The sequence below is a fragment of the Terrapene carolina genome, unplaced genomic scaffold (genome assembly GCF_002925995.2).
Source record: "Terrapene carolina triunguis isolate 2854851 unplaced genomic scaffold, T_m_triunguis-2.0 Scaffold69, whole genome shotgun sequence".
In the NCBI taxonomy this organism is placed as follows: Eukaryota; Metazoa; Chordata; order Testudines; family Emydidae; genus Terrapene; species Terrapene triunguis.
The window spans coordinates 40011911-40029534 of NW_020664420.1; the positions used below are offsets into that span (position 1 = coordinate 40011911).

The window sequence follows — 17624 nt, forward strand, 5'->3', positions numbered from 1 at the left end:
TACTTTAAAAAAAAAAAGTGTTATTGATTTAATGGTAGGTATCGTCTAGAATTACCTCAGAAGTGAAGGAAAATACAATAGATAGTATATACACCTAGTAGATACTGCCATCAGGAAACAAGGCAGCAGAGAAATCTATGACTGCAGACTCCTCAGTATTCTCTACCTCCTTGCCTGGAAGCACACAGATCCATGCTCTCAGGCCCTACTTCCTCCTCTGATGCAGCTGAGATTTGGGGGAGGGAGGAATGATGATGAAGACAGTAGGTTCATGCATAGGATAAAGATTGACACACCTCTAGCAATCCTTGCATCAAGTGTCTGAGTGATTGAAAGAAAACCTGTTCAAAGCACACAGCCTTTCAGATAGCTAATGCCTACAAGTCAGAGGCTTTCCCCTTCTAACTGCAGTTCTAACCCCAGCAGAATACTTAGTGGCACTAAAGTACTAAAAGGTTGGTTCTATTACTTGTGCTGAGACATTACTATGCAGCTAGAGCTCTCTCCTTCCCTTCTCCCAGCTTCACTGCTTCCTCCAGGTCCTCTCCATTAGTTCACATGTGAATCTGTGAAGTTTGGGGTACACATCACTCTTTATGGGGTTTTCCCACCAGCAAGTAAGCTTCAGTCAGCTGGATATATTGTATGGCAGAATATGCCCTGTGTGCTGTGCAGTTTCTGACAATCAGCACTCTTTGCTGCAACTGCTTGGCCCTCTCTGCAACAGCAACAACTTGGGGTTTCCTCTGTTTTCCATCCATCTTTCGGACCTCAGCTTAATCTATGCTCTGAGGGGCAGTTTGTATGCATGACTCTGCCCTATTGTTACCCACTGTCAAGAACCTCAGTTGAATTTTCTTCTAGATTTAGCAATTCTAAAGTGATTCCTGCATCACAAATTGCAGAAGGAGAGCAACCATCACTCAGTTTCAGTAAAAAGTTCAGAAAAAAATAAAACTGTCCCCACAAAAAACAAAATTGGAAAGCGGATTGACTTTATTCTGGTAATGTTCAATGGAACAAACAGTTTGTATACTATTGGGCTTTAATATTTGTAAAATTTTCAGGAACTTGATTGTTTAAGTTCTTTGGCCTTCCTCTCTTGGGTTCAAGTTTGACGCTTGGTTTGTGGGAAGCTAAAGGTCTTAAATTGCTTGCAAGCTTCTTGATTTACTTGCCTCGATTTTGCAAGAGTTCATATGCAATATTTACTAAGACCCCAATCAAACAAGCAGGACTGCATTAATACAACCATCATTTTCTGGATTGTTGGTTACCTGTGCATATTTCCCTAAAGGAAAAAAAGAAAAAAAAATTGGAATAAAGCATTTTCCAACAGCTTCTGGTACTACAGAAAATTAAAAAGTTAATCCTGAATGGCCATACTGGGTCAGACCAAAGGTCCATCTAGCCCAGTATCCTGTCTTCTGACAGTGGCCAATACCAGATGCTTCAGAGGTAATGAACAGAACAGGTAATCATCAAGTGATACATCCCCTCTTGCCCATTCCCAACTTCTAGGCTAGGGCCACCACTGCTGCCCATCCCGGCTCATAGCCATTGATGGACCTATCCTCCATGAATTTATCTAGTTCTTTGTTGAACCCTGTTATAGTGTCTTGGCCTTCACAACATGCTCTGGCAAAGAGTTCCACAGGTTGACCATGCGCTGTGTGAAGAAGTAACTTCCTTGTGTTTAACAGGCAGCAGGTATAAAACAATTTCATTTGGTGACCCCTAGTTCTTACGTTTTGAGAATAAATGTAAGTTTATACACCTTTAAAATTCCCCTCCACCAATCCCACCTTGTATAGTCTAATGGACTCCCATTCCAAAACACTAACTGCAATATTAGAACTGCATTTTGATATTAATATAATTATTCTTAAAGAAAAATGAGATCAATTTAGCTACAACATTTTCCAGCTTATTTATGAAAGCTCCCTCCAGAGCTCAGAGTGTATAATGAAGAACTTTAGACCCAAAACAACCATATTTAATCTCACTGGAAAAAAAAAAGTTGCCTCTAACTTGCCAAGTCTTGAGTTCAAGAATTTGTTCACTGTAACTTCACAACTGACTTCACAACTGCTAGAAACAGTAGTCCTGATCCTACAAATACTTATGCATATGTTTGAAACAAAAGGAACTACTCACACTGCATAAAGTTACACATTTGCTTAAGTCTCTGCAGGATTAGGGCTACTGGTTAATGTCAAACACAGAAGAGCAAACAAGATTCTTGAACTTAGACCCAGGTAAGAAAGTGATTTTCAAATATTTTGAGTATTGTATTGCTGATTTTGGACCCTTACATAATTTGACATTTACAAGGTGAACTGAAAGTTTAAGACTAACATGCTTATAACAACAAATCAGATTCAAATCTCTCTTTATTCTTTGTTAAAATTCTAGACTAGTTATGGAATACAGCTGATAACTTTTTGTTGGATACTTACCCCAGATAACTTTGCCCCCTTGTGTCACAAGGCCAAGCTCACTCACATTCACCTCAATAACGGTACCTTTGGTAATTACACCCAATGTTGTGTACAGAGGGGAAGAGGGATTCTTCTTTACACCAAGTATTGGTAGACAAAAAGTAGCTTTAAGTTCAGGATGTGTTACATGAGCCTTCTTGAAACGTAAGCCCTGTTACATGAACATAAAATTATTACAGCCATTACTAAAAAAAAGTTGACCTCCAAACTACACTGTTATTTCCATAATTTCCTGTATCTTAGGAATTACAGTGAGAAATGATTACAGTGATTTTGGTATTTTTTTAAAAAAAAGTCACCTGTCTGTTGTAAAATGTCAGATTTGTTCAACCCTGATAAATAATCAGATTAGATAAGATTTTCTAGAGACTATTCAGATTTGTACATTTTCAGTGTGCATCACTTTAAAATTAGTATGGGAAGAAGAATACTTGTTATGCAGATGGTTTCTGCATGTTGATGAAATCAGGAGCTAATAGTAAAGTATTTCACCTTATTATTTTTAGACTCAAGCTCTTAATTTCTAAGCGTCTCTTGTAAAACCTAAAACTGCAGCCATTCCTCCCCTGTCCCACCTATTGTGAAATTATAAATATCAGGGTCATACAGAGCTCTTTCCCATCCAGATCACAAAACACTTTCCAGAGGAGGTAAATAACATTAACGTATTTACAGATGGGGAAACTGAGGGCTGAAATGACTTGCCCGAGGTCACCCAGCAGGCCAGTGATAGAGCTGGCAATAGAATCCAAGTGGTCTGCGTGTCAAACCAGTGCCCTATCCACTGAGCCACTGCCTCCCTGAAAGAACTCAGGGGTCGCCTCATACATCAGATTGCAGTGGGTTAGTCAAACACCTGTCAGGGATGATCTAGGTTTATTTGGTCCTGCCTCAGCGCAGGAGTCTGGACTAGAACACCTCTCAAGGTCCCTTCCAGCCCTATATTTCTATGATTTAGGCTTCTACAAGGAAACTATTAGAAATGTGGCTGGTTTACAACAGTTTCAACCTTAGCTCTGGATTATCACTAAGGTTATGAGACAGTCACAGAATCCGTGACCTCCACGACTTCAGGGCTTCAGCTCAAGTGGCGGGGCTCGGGCTGTTAGCCCCTGGCAGTGGGGATTGGTCTTCAGCACTGGGGGCTTAGGCTTCCATGAATTCTTGTTTAGTGCCAGCAATCTGTCCATGACTTTTACTAAAAATAATGAAATCTTAACCTTAATTATCACCAAAGTATATTTCCTCACTGGGGAGAGTCACTGTTGACAAATACTATGTACTGACTCAATGTTATAAATATACTCTAAATCATATTTGTATACAGATAACTTACCATTGGTCGAATAAATCGTTCATATTTAGGAGGTTTTCGAGTAAAGCCATCCCCAACAAAGCAGACTTTGGTAACCATCCTCTTCCAGGCCTTCTTCTTTCTCTTTCCCGTACGGATCACCTTTAAAACTTCTGTTTCTCCTTGTGCACGGACTTTTGGCACAGGAACTTCCCATTTCCCCTACAAAGAAGGGCCGGTAACATTATTAAAGTGTTGGTGAAGGAAGGGAACAGATATCAAAGAATAAAACACAGTTTTACTAAAGAGAAATTATAGTTCCTCCTTTTTATACGACTTACGGTGTAGCAACTCAAAAAATATTATAATAATAAAGACATTTATAAAAAGAGCCACTGACCATCATTCTGACAAACTGGGACAATTAGCATAGGGAACACACTATTGTCTCAAACATCTGAATTCTTTATATCTATTAGACGATATATTTTTAGTTGCTGTTCTTTTTCTGGCAATATTTTTTAAATGCAAGAAACATTTTTGATTATGAGGAGGAAGAACATTCTATTGAAGTCAATGGAGATTTAACGCTGTTGCTAAATGTCATGAAAGTTACTGTATATGCTTATTAGCTATTTTTCTGACTCAATAGCTCTGCCATTAAGAGTTTTTGCAGGTACCAATATACTGAGTTTATAACTACTGCCAAAAAAAAAAAAGTGCTTAACATGATGCCAATCAAACTTGCAGAACTATTCAGACTCTGCCGCCAGATTGCAAGTGAAGTCAGCATGAATACTGTGACTGGTCATTAAACAAACCCTAGTAATAGCAATTGTCTGAATGTTTCTGTTACTTACAGCTTTTTCTTTTCGTTTCTGTTTGATCATGTTGGAGAGAACTTTAGCCCGGGACTGGCCCTCTCTATCCAGCAGGTATGCTGGCACAGCTCCTTCTGGGGTTCTCTCATCATTCTTTTGCTTGGTGTTTCTCTTTTCGTGCATCTTAATGCTAAAGGGAAAAATAAGTATGCAGAAAAACATCCTCAGGGTGTACAAAAAAAATCTAACATAGCAACTTGACAACATGAGCTACTATCACATTGGCCTGTCATCTTAAGCCTTATGTATGCTCAGAGGTTCTCTTTAAAGATACAAGTTATTTCTAACTTCAGCATTTATGACCAAAATTATCTATGCACAAAATGCTGTCAAGTGGACAAGCTAAATAAATCAAAATATTTTTCTTCTAATTAATTCAGTTATAATAACCGCTGAGCTTTTTCTGTTAACTGTTTACAAGAAGGGCAACAGCGAAATATCTGAATGAATACGAAAGCCATGGAAAGCCCTTAAATGCATTACCATGTATTGTTGCATTACCCACCCCTCGACTGGTACATCAGTGTAAGATCTAGAAGCCGTTCTAGTGTTTAACATTCATCACTGGTAGTGCTTTTAGTGCTAGATGCTAGATCCACTGCTAGCATCTAATGGTAGGAACAGTTGTGATAGGGGAGAGCAAGGAGAAATATTTTAATTATGTTACAAAACAATTTGTTCCTGCAAGTCATATGCATTTTTCAAGTTTTAGTGTGCAATTCAAACAGGCCTCTATGGACAGTAGTTTAATAATTCATAACTACATCAATGTCTAGTCACAACCTTAAACTACCATGAGAGCTCAACCATGTCAAGGAAAAAATGGATACGCACGTCTTTTTCATTTGTATCTTCTCAGCATGGCGCTGCTTATGGTAGAGTTTGGCTTTCAACCCAATCAATTTCTTGGCCTTCTTTGACCGTTCATGAGCCTCACGGCCCTCCTTCTTCCTCTTCTTCTCATGGTAATCCAAGCGATAGCCATATCGCTTGCGGTGTAACTCTATGTAATCGTTCTGTGGCTGTACATGAAAGGAGATACTTTGTTTAGAAGTTAGCAAAGTGTGGCAAGAAGCTGTTTGCACAATAGACTCAATTTCCTCTTATCTGCATAGTGTGTACCAGAGATCTGACATTCACCATGATGGAATATGTCTTGGAGATAGCTGGTTCCAAAACTATTGGATGCATCACACATGACATGGTCAATTAATAATGGACTGAGAGCAGTACCATGCTGTTACAACAGTCACTGTACAAGCAAGAATTACTTTAGTATCACAAATCTGAAAGAGAGAGACTAAACAGGTGGGGTTCCTACACTGTTCAGGGCAGAAGGCACACACAGGGTCTAGAGTCCACACATACCTCATTCCTGAGGTCAGCTTAGTGTTAACCCAAACAAAAACAGAGCTAATCCTCAGTCTGAAGCTTGGCTGTTCCCAGAGTTTCCCTGCAGGACTGCCTCTCCCAGAGAGAGAAAGCAGATATTCCCAGGTTTACTTAACCACACACTTGCTGGGTGATCAGTCTCTCTCTCCCTCTCCCATTATGAAAAGTGGGTATAATAATCTTTCCCTACCTCACATGGGCATTGTGAGGATAAACACATTTAAGGTTGTGAGGCACTCATATTATGGTAATGGAGGCCATATGTACAATTGATGACATAGATATGCCAACCCTCATATCCTGTTTGCAATTAATGATAAGTATCTGCTCCCATGGTTCATGCTCCCAACTTCAGGATAACTCAAAAGAGAAGTCCTGTATCCCATGTATACAGGGTCCTGGGAGCCTGCCCATATTAATGAAGACCTATTGTATTCCTGCTCCACTCAACAGCCCTTTCCTAGTGCTCTAGTTTAACCACACAGAAATGCAAGGGTGGCTTGTGTGAAAATGATAAGCACTGAAGTTACAGTTTAGATTTACAAGATAGTCTTCTTAAGTGCCCAATGTTTAAATATCTACAGAGTTAAATGAGTCACCACCATCAGACCATCTCTCACTTGTTACAAAACAGGTATAAAATATTCTCTTCTTCCATCCTAGCTTGGAGGAGCAACAGCTGGATTAGTTTACTGGGTTTTGTTTGTAGGAGTGTGATCAGTGCTCCCCTTCACCGAGACTGAGCTGGGGGGTAAGGGGCATAGCACAGTACTGAGCTGTCAGGCTGATGCTTTGTCTATATGCATAGGGAGGCACCAGCTGAAATGCCACAGCAGGGGCTGGAGATTGAAGCCACTTAAAATTTAAAATAAAAAAAAAATGGAGATCTACCTATCTCATAGAACTGGAAGGGACCCTGAAAGGTCATGGAATCCAGCCCCCTGCATTCACTAGCAGGACCAAGTACTGATTTTGCCCCAGATCCCTAGGTGGCCCCCTCAAGGACTGAACTCACAACCCTGGGTTTAACAGGCCAATGCTCAAACCACTGAGCTCTCTCCCCCCCAGGGCACTGGTTTTTGAACTGTGGGGGGAGGGGGGGTGAAGAGGAGTGTGCACGTGTCCGCTCGGGCAGGTCAGAAATGAGGAGTCCCTGGGGGTGGGGGAAAGGGAAGCACCGGGAAGCCCAGGCCCAGCAGCAGCCTGCTGCTCTCCGGGCGCTGGCCCGCGACTTTCACCATCTCATTCACCGTGGCCCGGCGGGGCTGGTCACAGAGACGCGTATTTTAAACCCTCCGGAGCCCCGGTCTATGCCGCACTGTCACGGGCGCCAGCCGTGAGCCACCCGCTCCCCGCCCCGGAGGGCCTGGGACGGGGGCTGTGAGCCAGCCGGCCTGTCTCCGAGGAAGAGGCCCCCGGGACGGGACGCTAAGAGGGGGGCGCAGGGCCCCGCTGCTCCCGGGACAGGCCGACTCTGCAGCCGCTGGGGACAAGGGGGCGCCGCCTACGCCTGGCCCAAGGCCCGCTCCAGGTACAGACATTCCCCCTCCCCCCTGCTCTCGGCGGAGACGCTCTTCACCCCTCCCAGCGCCCCCTGCTCCTCTCACCATGGCAGCCTAGCTCGTGGGGCCGGGCGCGGCGGTAGCAGCTCGCGCTCGGGTCTCAGCCGCCGGCGATCCCGTCTGGCCGCCGCACGACGAGATGGAAAAGACTGGTGCGGCCGGGAAACGCCTCCGGGTAGAACCACTTCCGGTACCGGCACTTTCCTTCCGCTTGTAGCAAGCGGTATACGCCGCGTTTGGCCGAGGTCCTTCCCTTCCACCCGCCTCGGGGCGTCCAAAAAATCCTGAATCATAACCCGGTAGCTGAATCGCCAGCAGGGCCTGCTGGGACATCCCTGCGGGGCCCGGAACCCGGGGAGAGTCGGCGGGGCTGGCCGGGAGCGAGAGAAAGGACACCGCGCCGCGGGGCGATCTGGGAAGACGCTTCTTCATCATAGGCTTTCTCTATGGTCGGGAGGCGGTGCCGGCGCGGCGGGGCAGGGAGGAAGCGGAAGGAAGCTGCTGCGGGCCGGGGGCGCAGGGTGACGGGTCAGACCTTTCCTGGAGGTCGCCCCCCTTCTCCGCACGGGGGCACCGGACACCCGAGGGCGAGGCCCCCTTCTCCGCACCCATCGTAGGCCGGGCCGGAGTGAGCGAGGCGCCTCTGGGAGCTGGGTCCTGGCTGCGGCCGGTGAGTGTTGCCGGGCAGTGGAGCCCTGGGACCGAGTGCGACCTGCCGAGCCGCCGTGCGGGGAGAGGCCGGGGGTGCCGGGCGCTGCCCCCGTCCCGGCTCCATGCTACTGTGGGTCACTGACGGCGTTTTCGGTGCGGCTCATCGCTGATAGCGGCACCTCCCAGGCTCTGTCCCAGCTCCTCGAGAGGCCGGGCGGGATCCCTGCTAAATGGGGCCTGAGGGGCAGGGAGGCAAAGTGACTTGCCCAAGGGGTGTGTGGAGTCTAACCCTGAGGCCCAGTCTAGTGCCGTGACCACACAACCAGCCTGCCTTTCTGCTGGCGTTGGGGATGCTCGGGGAGTTGTTTGTTTCTCGTCTCACTTTTTCATTAGAAGCCATTATGGATAACAGGTCATTAATATTTATAACTGTACCTAGTGTTGGCATTACCGAGACAATACATTGTTAAAAAAAAAAAAGAGAAACTTAATGTAAAAAGAAAAATGTGTATGGAAATCTTTAGGCTAATGATTTGTGGTAAAGCGCAAGGGTTCCAGTCTAGACTATGGCCCTATTGTGATGTTTGCACTACAAACCTTTCTGTGAAAATCTCTCAGTCTGCTTGATGCAGGATTGTGATCTGCATGGATGGTCTGCTACACCTGCACAGATTGCAGTGCATGACTAAGGCCTAAACAAACATGACTTACCCGAAGGACATGGAGAGGAGGGGAAGTAACAGTAATGGGGAAAATAAGGTTATGTAGATTTGCTGTGTGATTAATTTCAAGTTTTAATTCAAACTTTTTTTGTTACTGCAGTTCTTTATTTTATTAGTTACTTTTTGAACCATGCATTCGTCCCACACTACAAATAATAAGTAATACTACTTATTATTCTTACAGCCTTATTTTATTTGCAATTTGGGGCCTTTTCCTTACTAGCCACAAACCATAAAACAAATATATTATTTTTTTAACCATACTTAAGCTAACTTTAATTTTTTAAATGTATAATTAGCCCTGCAGACCAGAAACAAAAATTGTGTGATGATCAAAAAGCCTATCTAGTGTGCGTATAGCCATAGCACATCTTAAGCATTTTGACAAGATACAGAAAACTGATACTTTTCACAATGCATTTTCCCAGGAATACTGTAGGTATTAGTCTTGGGAGGTCTTATAACCCTAGTAGCTGTAGTAATGATACTGTGGATCGCAGTAGAGAGAGCTAAAATCTGTATACCAGTTTGTCCAACCTAGAGAAAGAGAGAACTTCATTTTTTCCATTCTTTCTGCCCCTACCTCTCCCCAGCAAACGTCAGGATTCAGTATGGGCAGTTGGTGTTTTGCTGGGGCGAATTCTTCCTTGGCTGTAACCCAGGGGTCGGCAACCTGCGGCACGCGTGCCAATTTTTGATGGCACACTGCTGCCTGCCGGAGTCCTGGCCCCACTCAGCCCCCCCGCCCACCAATTTCTCCTGCGGGGGCAGGAGGCAGAAGCTTGGTCTTGCCGGCAGCCAAGCTTCCCTCTCCCCCGCTTCTTCCCCCAGCGTGGTGCTTTCCTGCCCCTCCCTCTCCCTCTCCTTCTCCCTGCCGCCGATCAGCTGACTGCCCTTGCGAGGGGGAGGGGGAGCCGAGCCGAGCCGCAGCATGCTCGCTGCTCTGGGGAGGAGGCAGAGAAGAGGTGGGGATGGGGCCCTGGGGAAAGGAGTGGGGACGGGGCATATCCCCTCTAGCCCCCTGCCGTGAGCACCCCCACGAGCCGAGCACCCCAGCCCTCTGCCCTGACCCCTGAACCCCCCTCACACACCTCCAGCCCCCGTTCTGACTCTTGCACCCCCCACACATACCCAGCCCCCCCTATACCACATGCCCTGACTCTTGCACCCCCTCCACATCCCCACCCCCTCCCTGAGCACCAAACGGGAGCTCCTGCACCCCCCCCCACATTCCCACCTGCACCCCCGGTCTGGGGTCCCAGTTGCCGGCCCCTTGCCAGCCGGGGTCCCGCAGGCCCTGCTCAGCCCGCTGCCGAACTAGGTGAATGGAACCCCAGGCTGGCAGAGGGCTGCGTGGGCCGGCGGCGTAAGATCAGCATTTTAATTTAATTTTAAATTAAGCTTCTTAAACATTTTGAAAAACTTGTTTACTTTACATACAACAATAGTTTAGTTATATAATATAGACTTATAGAGAGAGACCTTCTAAAAACATTAAAATGTATTACCGGCACGCGAAACCTTAAGTTAAAGTGAATAAGTGAAGACTCAGCACACCATTTCTGAAAGGTTGCCGACCCCTGCTCTAACCAATCTCCAGTTGCCATGTGAAGGAGATAATGTGGGTTACGAGACATGACTTCTTTTCATTTCTCTGGTTGAGCTCCCAAATACAGCTTCAGATCAGCAGAAGCCTGTGTTTTTGGGCCATGCTTTTTTTTTAGAATTGTTTCCTTGCTGACTGACATTCAAGAACTTGTCTTCTGTGCTGGGATCTTGAGTCACTGAGTATTCCCTTGAGTCTGATTGCTATGTAATGGATTTGATGCTGTTGAAAAGTTGAACTGGTATTATGCTGTTGCTACCAAACCATATTTCCTCCGCGGAATTAGAGGCATACTGTACAGCTTCTGGAACGTAGCCCTGAGTTCCAGGAGTTTCAGTGACCATTTAGGCCTGAATATGGCCGATGCTTTTAAACTGTGTAGTTTATGGTTACGAAGTAAGGATTGGCATATTTTTTTTGTCTTAGAAATATACTTTATATTGTTTGTAGATGTACATGTACAGTTTTAACATCTGTTGGCATTACTCTATTTCTGAGAAAATATGACCCAATCCAGTTCCCATTTAGGCCAGTGAAAGTTTTCCCATTGACTTGAATGGAAACAGTTCAGATACTTAATTCGGATTGTGATCTTTTTATACAGTATTTGCTTATATTGGCAGGGTGCAGCTGTAGACAATAGAGTAATAATGTTGAGAGTTCCAAGGAAATTTTCAGTGAATGTCCTGAAAGCATCAAGTTTGTGCAAAAAGGTAAGCTTTTCTCAGATTTTTATTTGCCAGTGAGCATTTGCTCAATATTTTCTTTTAAGCAAAATGGGATACTGAGGCCAAACTGAATAAATATAAATATTTTAATGTCTGGAATGAAACTTAATATTCATTTTGTTTCAAATGTCAAAATAGATTTTTATTTTATAGTTTGTGGGGAAGCTCAGAAATATGTAGATGGGTTTTCGTGTGTATATCTTTACCTCAATAAAGTGGCAGTTTCTGTAAATGTTTTGGTTTATACTTGTAATTCCAGTGAGGTCCGGTATACGATTTTGCCTCACTCCTTGTATGTGTTTAAATACTGTTAATACTGACAGTTTATACTGATTTCAGTATAGTCTTTGACTTTGACTTGCATTTTCATTAGGCTTTACAAATTCTGCTGGGTATGGATTTGTTTTTGGTCTTTGACTCTAGCCAGTAATGCTGTGATGCCTGCAAGTGTCCAAAATATTATTCAGAATAGCTCACGTGGAAGTATAATCAAATTATTCACACATCTATTGCTGCAGATATCGTTAATACTCATTTTAGGAAAAGGACAGTGCAAGAAGTTACCATAGTTTCCAAAAAGTATTTCTACAAAGTAACTCCTTTTAATTTTTTTTCTTTAAAGTGTATGTACTGCAGATGGGCAAGAACAATGGTTGTAAAAAGATTAAAATCACAAGAATGTCGTCAAAGAAATTACAGCTTTCCACCAGGTAATACTTTAAATTATTTTTTTATTTTTCTAAACTTGCCTTTCACTTACCTGTAGTAGAAAGAAAATAGAAAAAAAATTCCTAAATTATACTTTCTTATCTTATTGTTTTATAACCATTGTGTGTAACATTTAGTATATCAAGCAGGAAAAGAGCAGCATAGAGAAGAGGCTTAAGTACAGAGGAGTGAGGCATTGCATAGTAGAGGGCCTAAGAGGAAAATGTAAATCCTTTAGCAAAAATGAAAAAGAATCCGACCAGGAGCTAAGTGTTCTTGAGACCTGGCCTTTTGGCTTGAAGTACTCAGTAAAGATAGAATGGCTAGTAATATCAAAACCTGCCTTGAGCATGTAGCATGTGAAGAGAGATAGAGGTTCTGAACTCCCTGAAGGACAGTTTCATTATTGAATCTTTGTTAAAAGGGGGCTGGTCAGAAAATTTCTGTGAAAACAAAAAATTAATTTAAGTTTGCTTGTTAAATGGGGAGGACATCTCTAGTGGGGTCCAGTACTATTCAATATTTTCATTGAGAATTTGGGTAATGGAGTAGAGAGTTATGCTTATAAAATTTGCAGATGACAAAGGATTAGAATTCAAAATGACCTTGACAAATTGGAGTATTGGTCTGAAATCAACAGGATGAAATTTAACAAAGACAAGTGCAAGGTACTACTCTTGGGAAGGAAAAATCAAATTTACAACTACAAAATGGGGGAATAACTGGCTAGGCAGTAGTATTGCTGAAAAGGATCTGGGGATTATAGTGGATCTCAGAGTGAATATAAGACAACAGCATGATGTACTTGCGAAAAAAGCAATACATTGTGGGATGTACTAATGGGTGTCATATGTAAGACAAAGTAGGTAATTGTCTTGCTCTACTCAGCAGTGGTGAGATCTCAGGTATCATTCATAGACTGGGAATTTAAGTTTTGACCATTGCTTTTTTTTTTTTCTGCAATAGGAGATGTCAAATCTTTGCGTTCTATCATTACCCCTCCTATATCTAAGTAAGTACTGCTTATTTTCAGTATGTAAGCAATAGGTATGATGATGTTGGGGTGTGTTGCAAAAGAACCATAGAATACTGTAGTGACCACTGCTTCAATCTGCTCATGTTCTAAACTACACTCGATAACAGGGGGTTTTTTTTATGGGGAATCGGGGATATATTCTGGGAATAAATGTAAGGAGGCAGGAACCAATTGTGGAGGGGGTTTCAGGTTGGTAGAATTGGGAGTCTTTCCATTGACTTAAATGGGCCCTGGATTGAACCCTCAGTGGAAAGGTCAATGTGTATACTGATTGACTTCCAATCTGTTCTGATCTTGGTAGGAATGGTTGCTAGTGAGAACTTAGTGGCATACAGTCTAGCTGTCTGTTCTCTGATTCCAGTGCTTGATATCTGAATATAAACTGTAGTACAAACATGCGTTCGCTGATTTTTAATCTTCTTAGTATTGTGCCCATTTGTTTTAAAAATGGGTGATTAGTGGTGATGTGGAAGAAAGTCCGGAGCTGTATTTCTACCATATTTTAACATTGAAATGTTACGAGTATATACACTACAGTTATGCACTAACTACATCATTTGTGCAGTGAATAGGGAAAAAAGCTACCTTTGGCTGTTGATCATGAAGTCATAAAATTGATCACAATCACAATATTTTTGAATAAAAAACCATTTACATTAAATGCCTTTGCTTGTTTTATGCAGGATCCGTAACATTGGCATCATGGCTCATATCGATGCAGGGAAAACTACAACCACAGAGAGAATGTTATACTATTCCGGATACACAAGAGCACTGGGAGGTTAGAACTGCTGTTTTTATTTTAGTAGGTTTGAGAAATTTAGCAAAAAATTAATATAAAATTAGAGGTTGTCCTGTAGAATATGTTGTATAAAATATAATCTGTCATTTTGATATTATACTGAAATACAATGAAAGCACGATGCATATTTCATTATATAGAACAATGTATAACACTAGGGCAGTAAGAATCTTGACAGGTTCTCAGTTTTTAATTCTTAACCCAATTAAAAGCTGTTTAACTTCAAATTTCAGGATCCCCCTGGTTTATGTATTTTGTATTCTTCACAGAATGTTCTAGCCAAACTCCGATGGAAATGCTAGCGAGATCCTCAATTTTGCTCCAGCATGCCAAGTAACAAGGACAAAGTGGTATAAAAAGTCCCTAAAAGCCTAATATCTGTCCAGGGAATGATTTTCCTGGCACAGGAACTGGAACAGAAAGCTTTGAGGCTGCATTCTTTGTAAGCATGGACATAGAGGGGCATGATGGAGGGTAGACTATAGCAAAGTTTCTGGGCAGCACCTGTTGCCCCTAGGGCAGCCCAAAGAAGCTGCTTAGACGGTCCCAGCCTATCTCCAGCCCTTGGAATAGCTCAGTTTCGGAAAAGTGGCACAAACCTGGCTTACTTTAGCCTCCCACCCTCCTGGGTTGTGAGTTCTGTGCTGCACCTGTTAACTGGAACATCAGAGTCCCATCCATTGATTCTACAAAAATAAAGCATCCATGAATGGTCAGCAATTGGGATCTCTGGCATAGCTGAACATTCTGACACACTCATTTGGGAAAGAAGTGCTGTCACTTTGACAGTAACAGTATTTACCCAAAAGCAGCTTTAATATATATTTTAAAACATTAAAATAAATAGTAATCAGGGTGCATATAGTAAATGCTCCCAATGATATTCCTTTTTGTAATAGCGCCTTCTGTTCACAGTTTGGGTTTTGTCTTGCTATTTACATTTTGCACAGTGACTCTTCAGTAGCAAAAACAATGTTGTTGGCAGCACTTCAGTGTAGTTTTCCTCCCTGAGTTGGTTGAGAATTTATCAAGTATTCCACCAAAAATACAATTGGAATTTTAAAATTAGGATGCTGAATTCTCTTTCCTGTGTTCATTTAGGCTGGTGTCTGAGAACAGCATTATGAGTGGGGTCAGCAGTCTAATTATAAACTAGCAGGCATACAGGATGAGAAACTAAGTATAAAAGAAATTAATATTTAGGAGAAGGAATAGGTACATCTGTGTTAGTGTTTTGGCTTCTTACTGCTGGGAGGATTTTGTATTAGTATATTAAAGAATCAAATGCGAATGAAAGCAAGAAAGATTGAATAATTACAATTGGGGAATAGTCCCTGGCCCTGGATTCCCCATGCAGCAAGAAGCTGAAGTAGCTGGCTCTACACAACCTCCTTGCCTGGCCTTGGCATAGGCAGTATTTTGTGGGAAAGACGTGTGGCAGGAGCACTGCTGTGCTCCGATGATATCCAGCTGCTGGAAACTATTGGGGGCTATCTGCCAATACAATTTAAAGTAGCTCTGAGACTGTTTTAAAATTACATGGGAGTTGGGGGAGCATAAACCAGCCCATATCAATCCACAGGACTGAGGGGAGTGAACAAAAATGTGGCATAAGTGTACCACTCCTTGGCTGCATTCAGCAGTGTTCTGCCACAGTTGAGGATTCAGTCACAAGTGGGGGGGTGGGCTTTATTAATTTTTTTTTTAAAGAGCATTTGTTTTCTAAAGAGGAGGAGTTTAGTTATGAGCTGGCATTATCAATCGGCTTATCATTCTATTCTATTATCTTGAAAAGAGAAGACTGCAGGGGGACATGATAACAGTTTAAGTATGTAAAAGGTTGTTATGAGGAGGGACAAAAATTGTTTTTCTTAACCTCTGAGGATAAGACAAGAAGCAATGGGCTTAAATTGCAGCAAGGGAGGTTTAGGTTGGACATTAGGAAAAACTTCCTAACTGTCAGGGTGGTTAAGCACTGGAATAAATTGCCTAGGGAGGTTGTGGAATCTCCATCATTGGAGATTTTTAAGAGCAGGTTAGACAAACACCTGTCAGGGATGGTCTAGATAATACTTAGTCCTGCCATGAGTGCGGGGACTGGACTAGATAACCTCTCAAGGTCTCTTCCAGTCCTATGATTCTATGTTTCCCTGAATCAGAAGCAATTTTCATGGCTAGAAAGTATACAGAGTAGATACGGTCTAGGAGAAATAATCATCATCTTTACTTTGGTCCAAGGCAGGTAATTCAAAATGTAAAGTTACGTGACCAAACTGAAATGGTGCATATGTTCATACTGATTAGATGTCGATGATGGGGACACAGTGACAGATTTCATGGCACAAGAGCGAGAACGTGGCATTACCATTCAGTCTGCTGCTGTTACTTTTGATTGGAAGGGCTATAGAATCAACCTGATTGACACACCAGGTACAGTATTTTGAATATGTTCTATCAGGCTTTCTCCTGTTGGTGGTAGGGAGGAGTAGATGGGCTCAGGTAGCTTAGAAAGTGAACCTTGGTTTTAAAGTTTTGTGCAATCTCAGAGGGTTCAGTTGATTGGATGCAGGACCCAACTGTTGCTGTGGTTTTATAAAGAACAGGTTAAAGAATATGTAGATAAGTTAGATGTATTCAAGTCACCAGAGCCTGATGAAATTCACTTTAGGATAATTAAGGAATTGGCTGAAGCAATTTTGGAACCATTAGCAGTTATCTTCTAGAACTCAGGGATGATGGGTGAGTTCTCACAGGACTGGAGAAGGGCCAACGTAATACCTATATTTAAAATGGGGAACAAAGAAGACCTGGGAAATTATAGATCAGTCAGACTAACTTTGATACCTAGAAAGATACTGGAGCAATTTGTAAGCACTTAGAGGATAATGGGCTAATAAGTTATAACCAATGTGGATTTATCAAGAACAAATCTTGCCAAACCAACCTGATTTCTTTATTTAACAGAGTTACTAGCTTAGTGGATTGGGGGAGTGAGAGGGCAGCAGTAGATATGATATATCTTGATTTGTAGTAAGCTTTTGGCACAGTCCCATATGACAGTCTCATACGCAAACTAGGAAAATGTGGTCTAGATGAAATTATTATAGAGAGGGGTGCATAACTGGTTAAAAGATGGTACTCAAAGTGGTTAGTGGTTTGCTGTCATACTGTGAGGACGTATCTAGTGAGTCTTGCATGGGTTAGTCCTGCATCTGATACTGTTCAATATTTTCATTAATGACTTGGATAATGGAATCGAGAGTGTTCTTACAAAATTTGTGGATGATACCAAGCTGGGAGGGATTGCAAGCACATTAGAGGACAGGATTAGAATTCAAAACAACCTTGACAAGCTGAAGCTGAATTGCTCTGAAATCATCAAGATGAAATTCAAGTAAGACAAGTACAAAGTACTACACTTGTGAAGGAAAAACTCAAATGTACAACACAAAATGGGAAATAACTTGCAAGGCAGTAGTACTGCTGAAAAGGATCTGGGTGGATCACGAATATAAGCCAACATTGTGGCACAGTTGCAGAAAAGGCTAATATTCTGGGGTGAATTAACAGGAATGTTATATGTTAGATTGGAGGTAATTGTCTTGCTCTATTTGGCACTGGTGAGGCCTTATCTGAATACTGTGTCCAGTTCTGGTTGCCACAATTTAAAAAAGTTGTGGACAAATTGGAGAGAGCCCAGGGGGGAGCTACAAAACAGGGCTGCCGTGGGGGGGGGGGGGG

General features: G+C 42.6%; 2 protein-coding genes across 4 annotated transcripts in view; one reads left to right on the forward strand and one right to left on the reverse strand.

Moving 5' to 3' along the window:
• Positions 1-973: 973 nt before the first annotated feature.
• Positions 974-7783, reverse strand: NSA2 (NSA2 ribosome biogenesis factor). The gene is made up of 6 exons (XM_024194096.2): positions 7676-7783; positions 5511-5698; positions 4656-4806; positions 3838-4017; positions 2460-2652; positions 974-1291 (listed from the first exon to the last, which is right to left on the reverse strand). Exons 1-6 carry the CDS (start codon positions 7676-7678, stop codon positions 1224-1226), a joined length of 783 nt encoding a protein of 260 aa, XP_024049864.1. The 5' UTR covers positions 7679-7783; the 3' UTR covers positions 974-1223.
• Positions 7784-8146: 363 nt separating this feature from the next.
• GFM2 (G elongation factor mitochondrial 2) overlaps positions 8147-17624 on the forward strand; it is a 30135-nt gene continuing 20657 nt past the window's right edge. The window contains exons 1-6 of one of the 3 annotated variants that reach the window (XM_026649135.2): positions 8147-8300; positions 11233-11322; positions 11960-12047; positions 13012-13057; positions 13765-13862; positions 16188-16313. In XM_026649135.2, the coding sequence (XP_026504920.1) occupies positions 11260-11322; positions 11960-12047; positions 13012-13057; positions 13765-13862; positions 16188-16313 (421 nt within the window). In that variant the 5' untranslated portion in view covers positions 8147-8300; positions 11233-11259. Of the gene's footprint in view, positions 8301-11232; positions 11323-11959; positions 12048-13011; positions 13058-13764; positions 13887-16187; positions 16314-17624 lie in introns of those variants that run through there. The other 2 variants (XM_026649136.2, XM_026649137.2) reach the window with 2 other exon arrangements.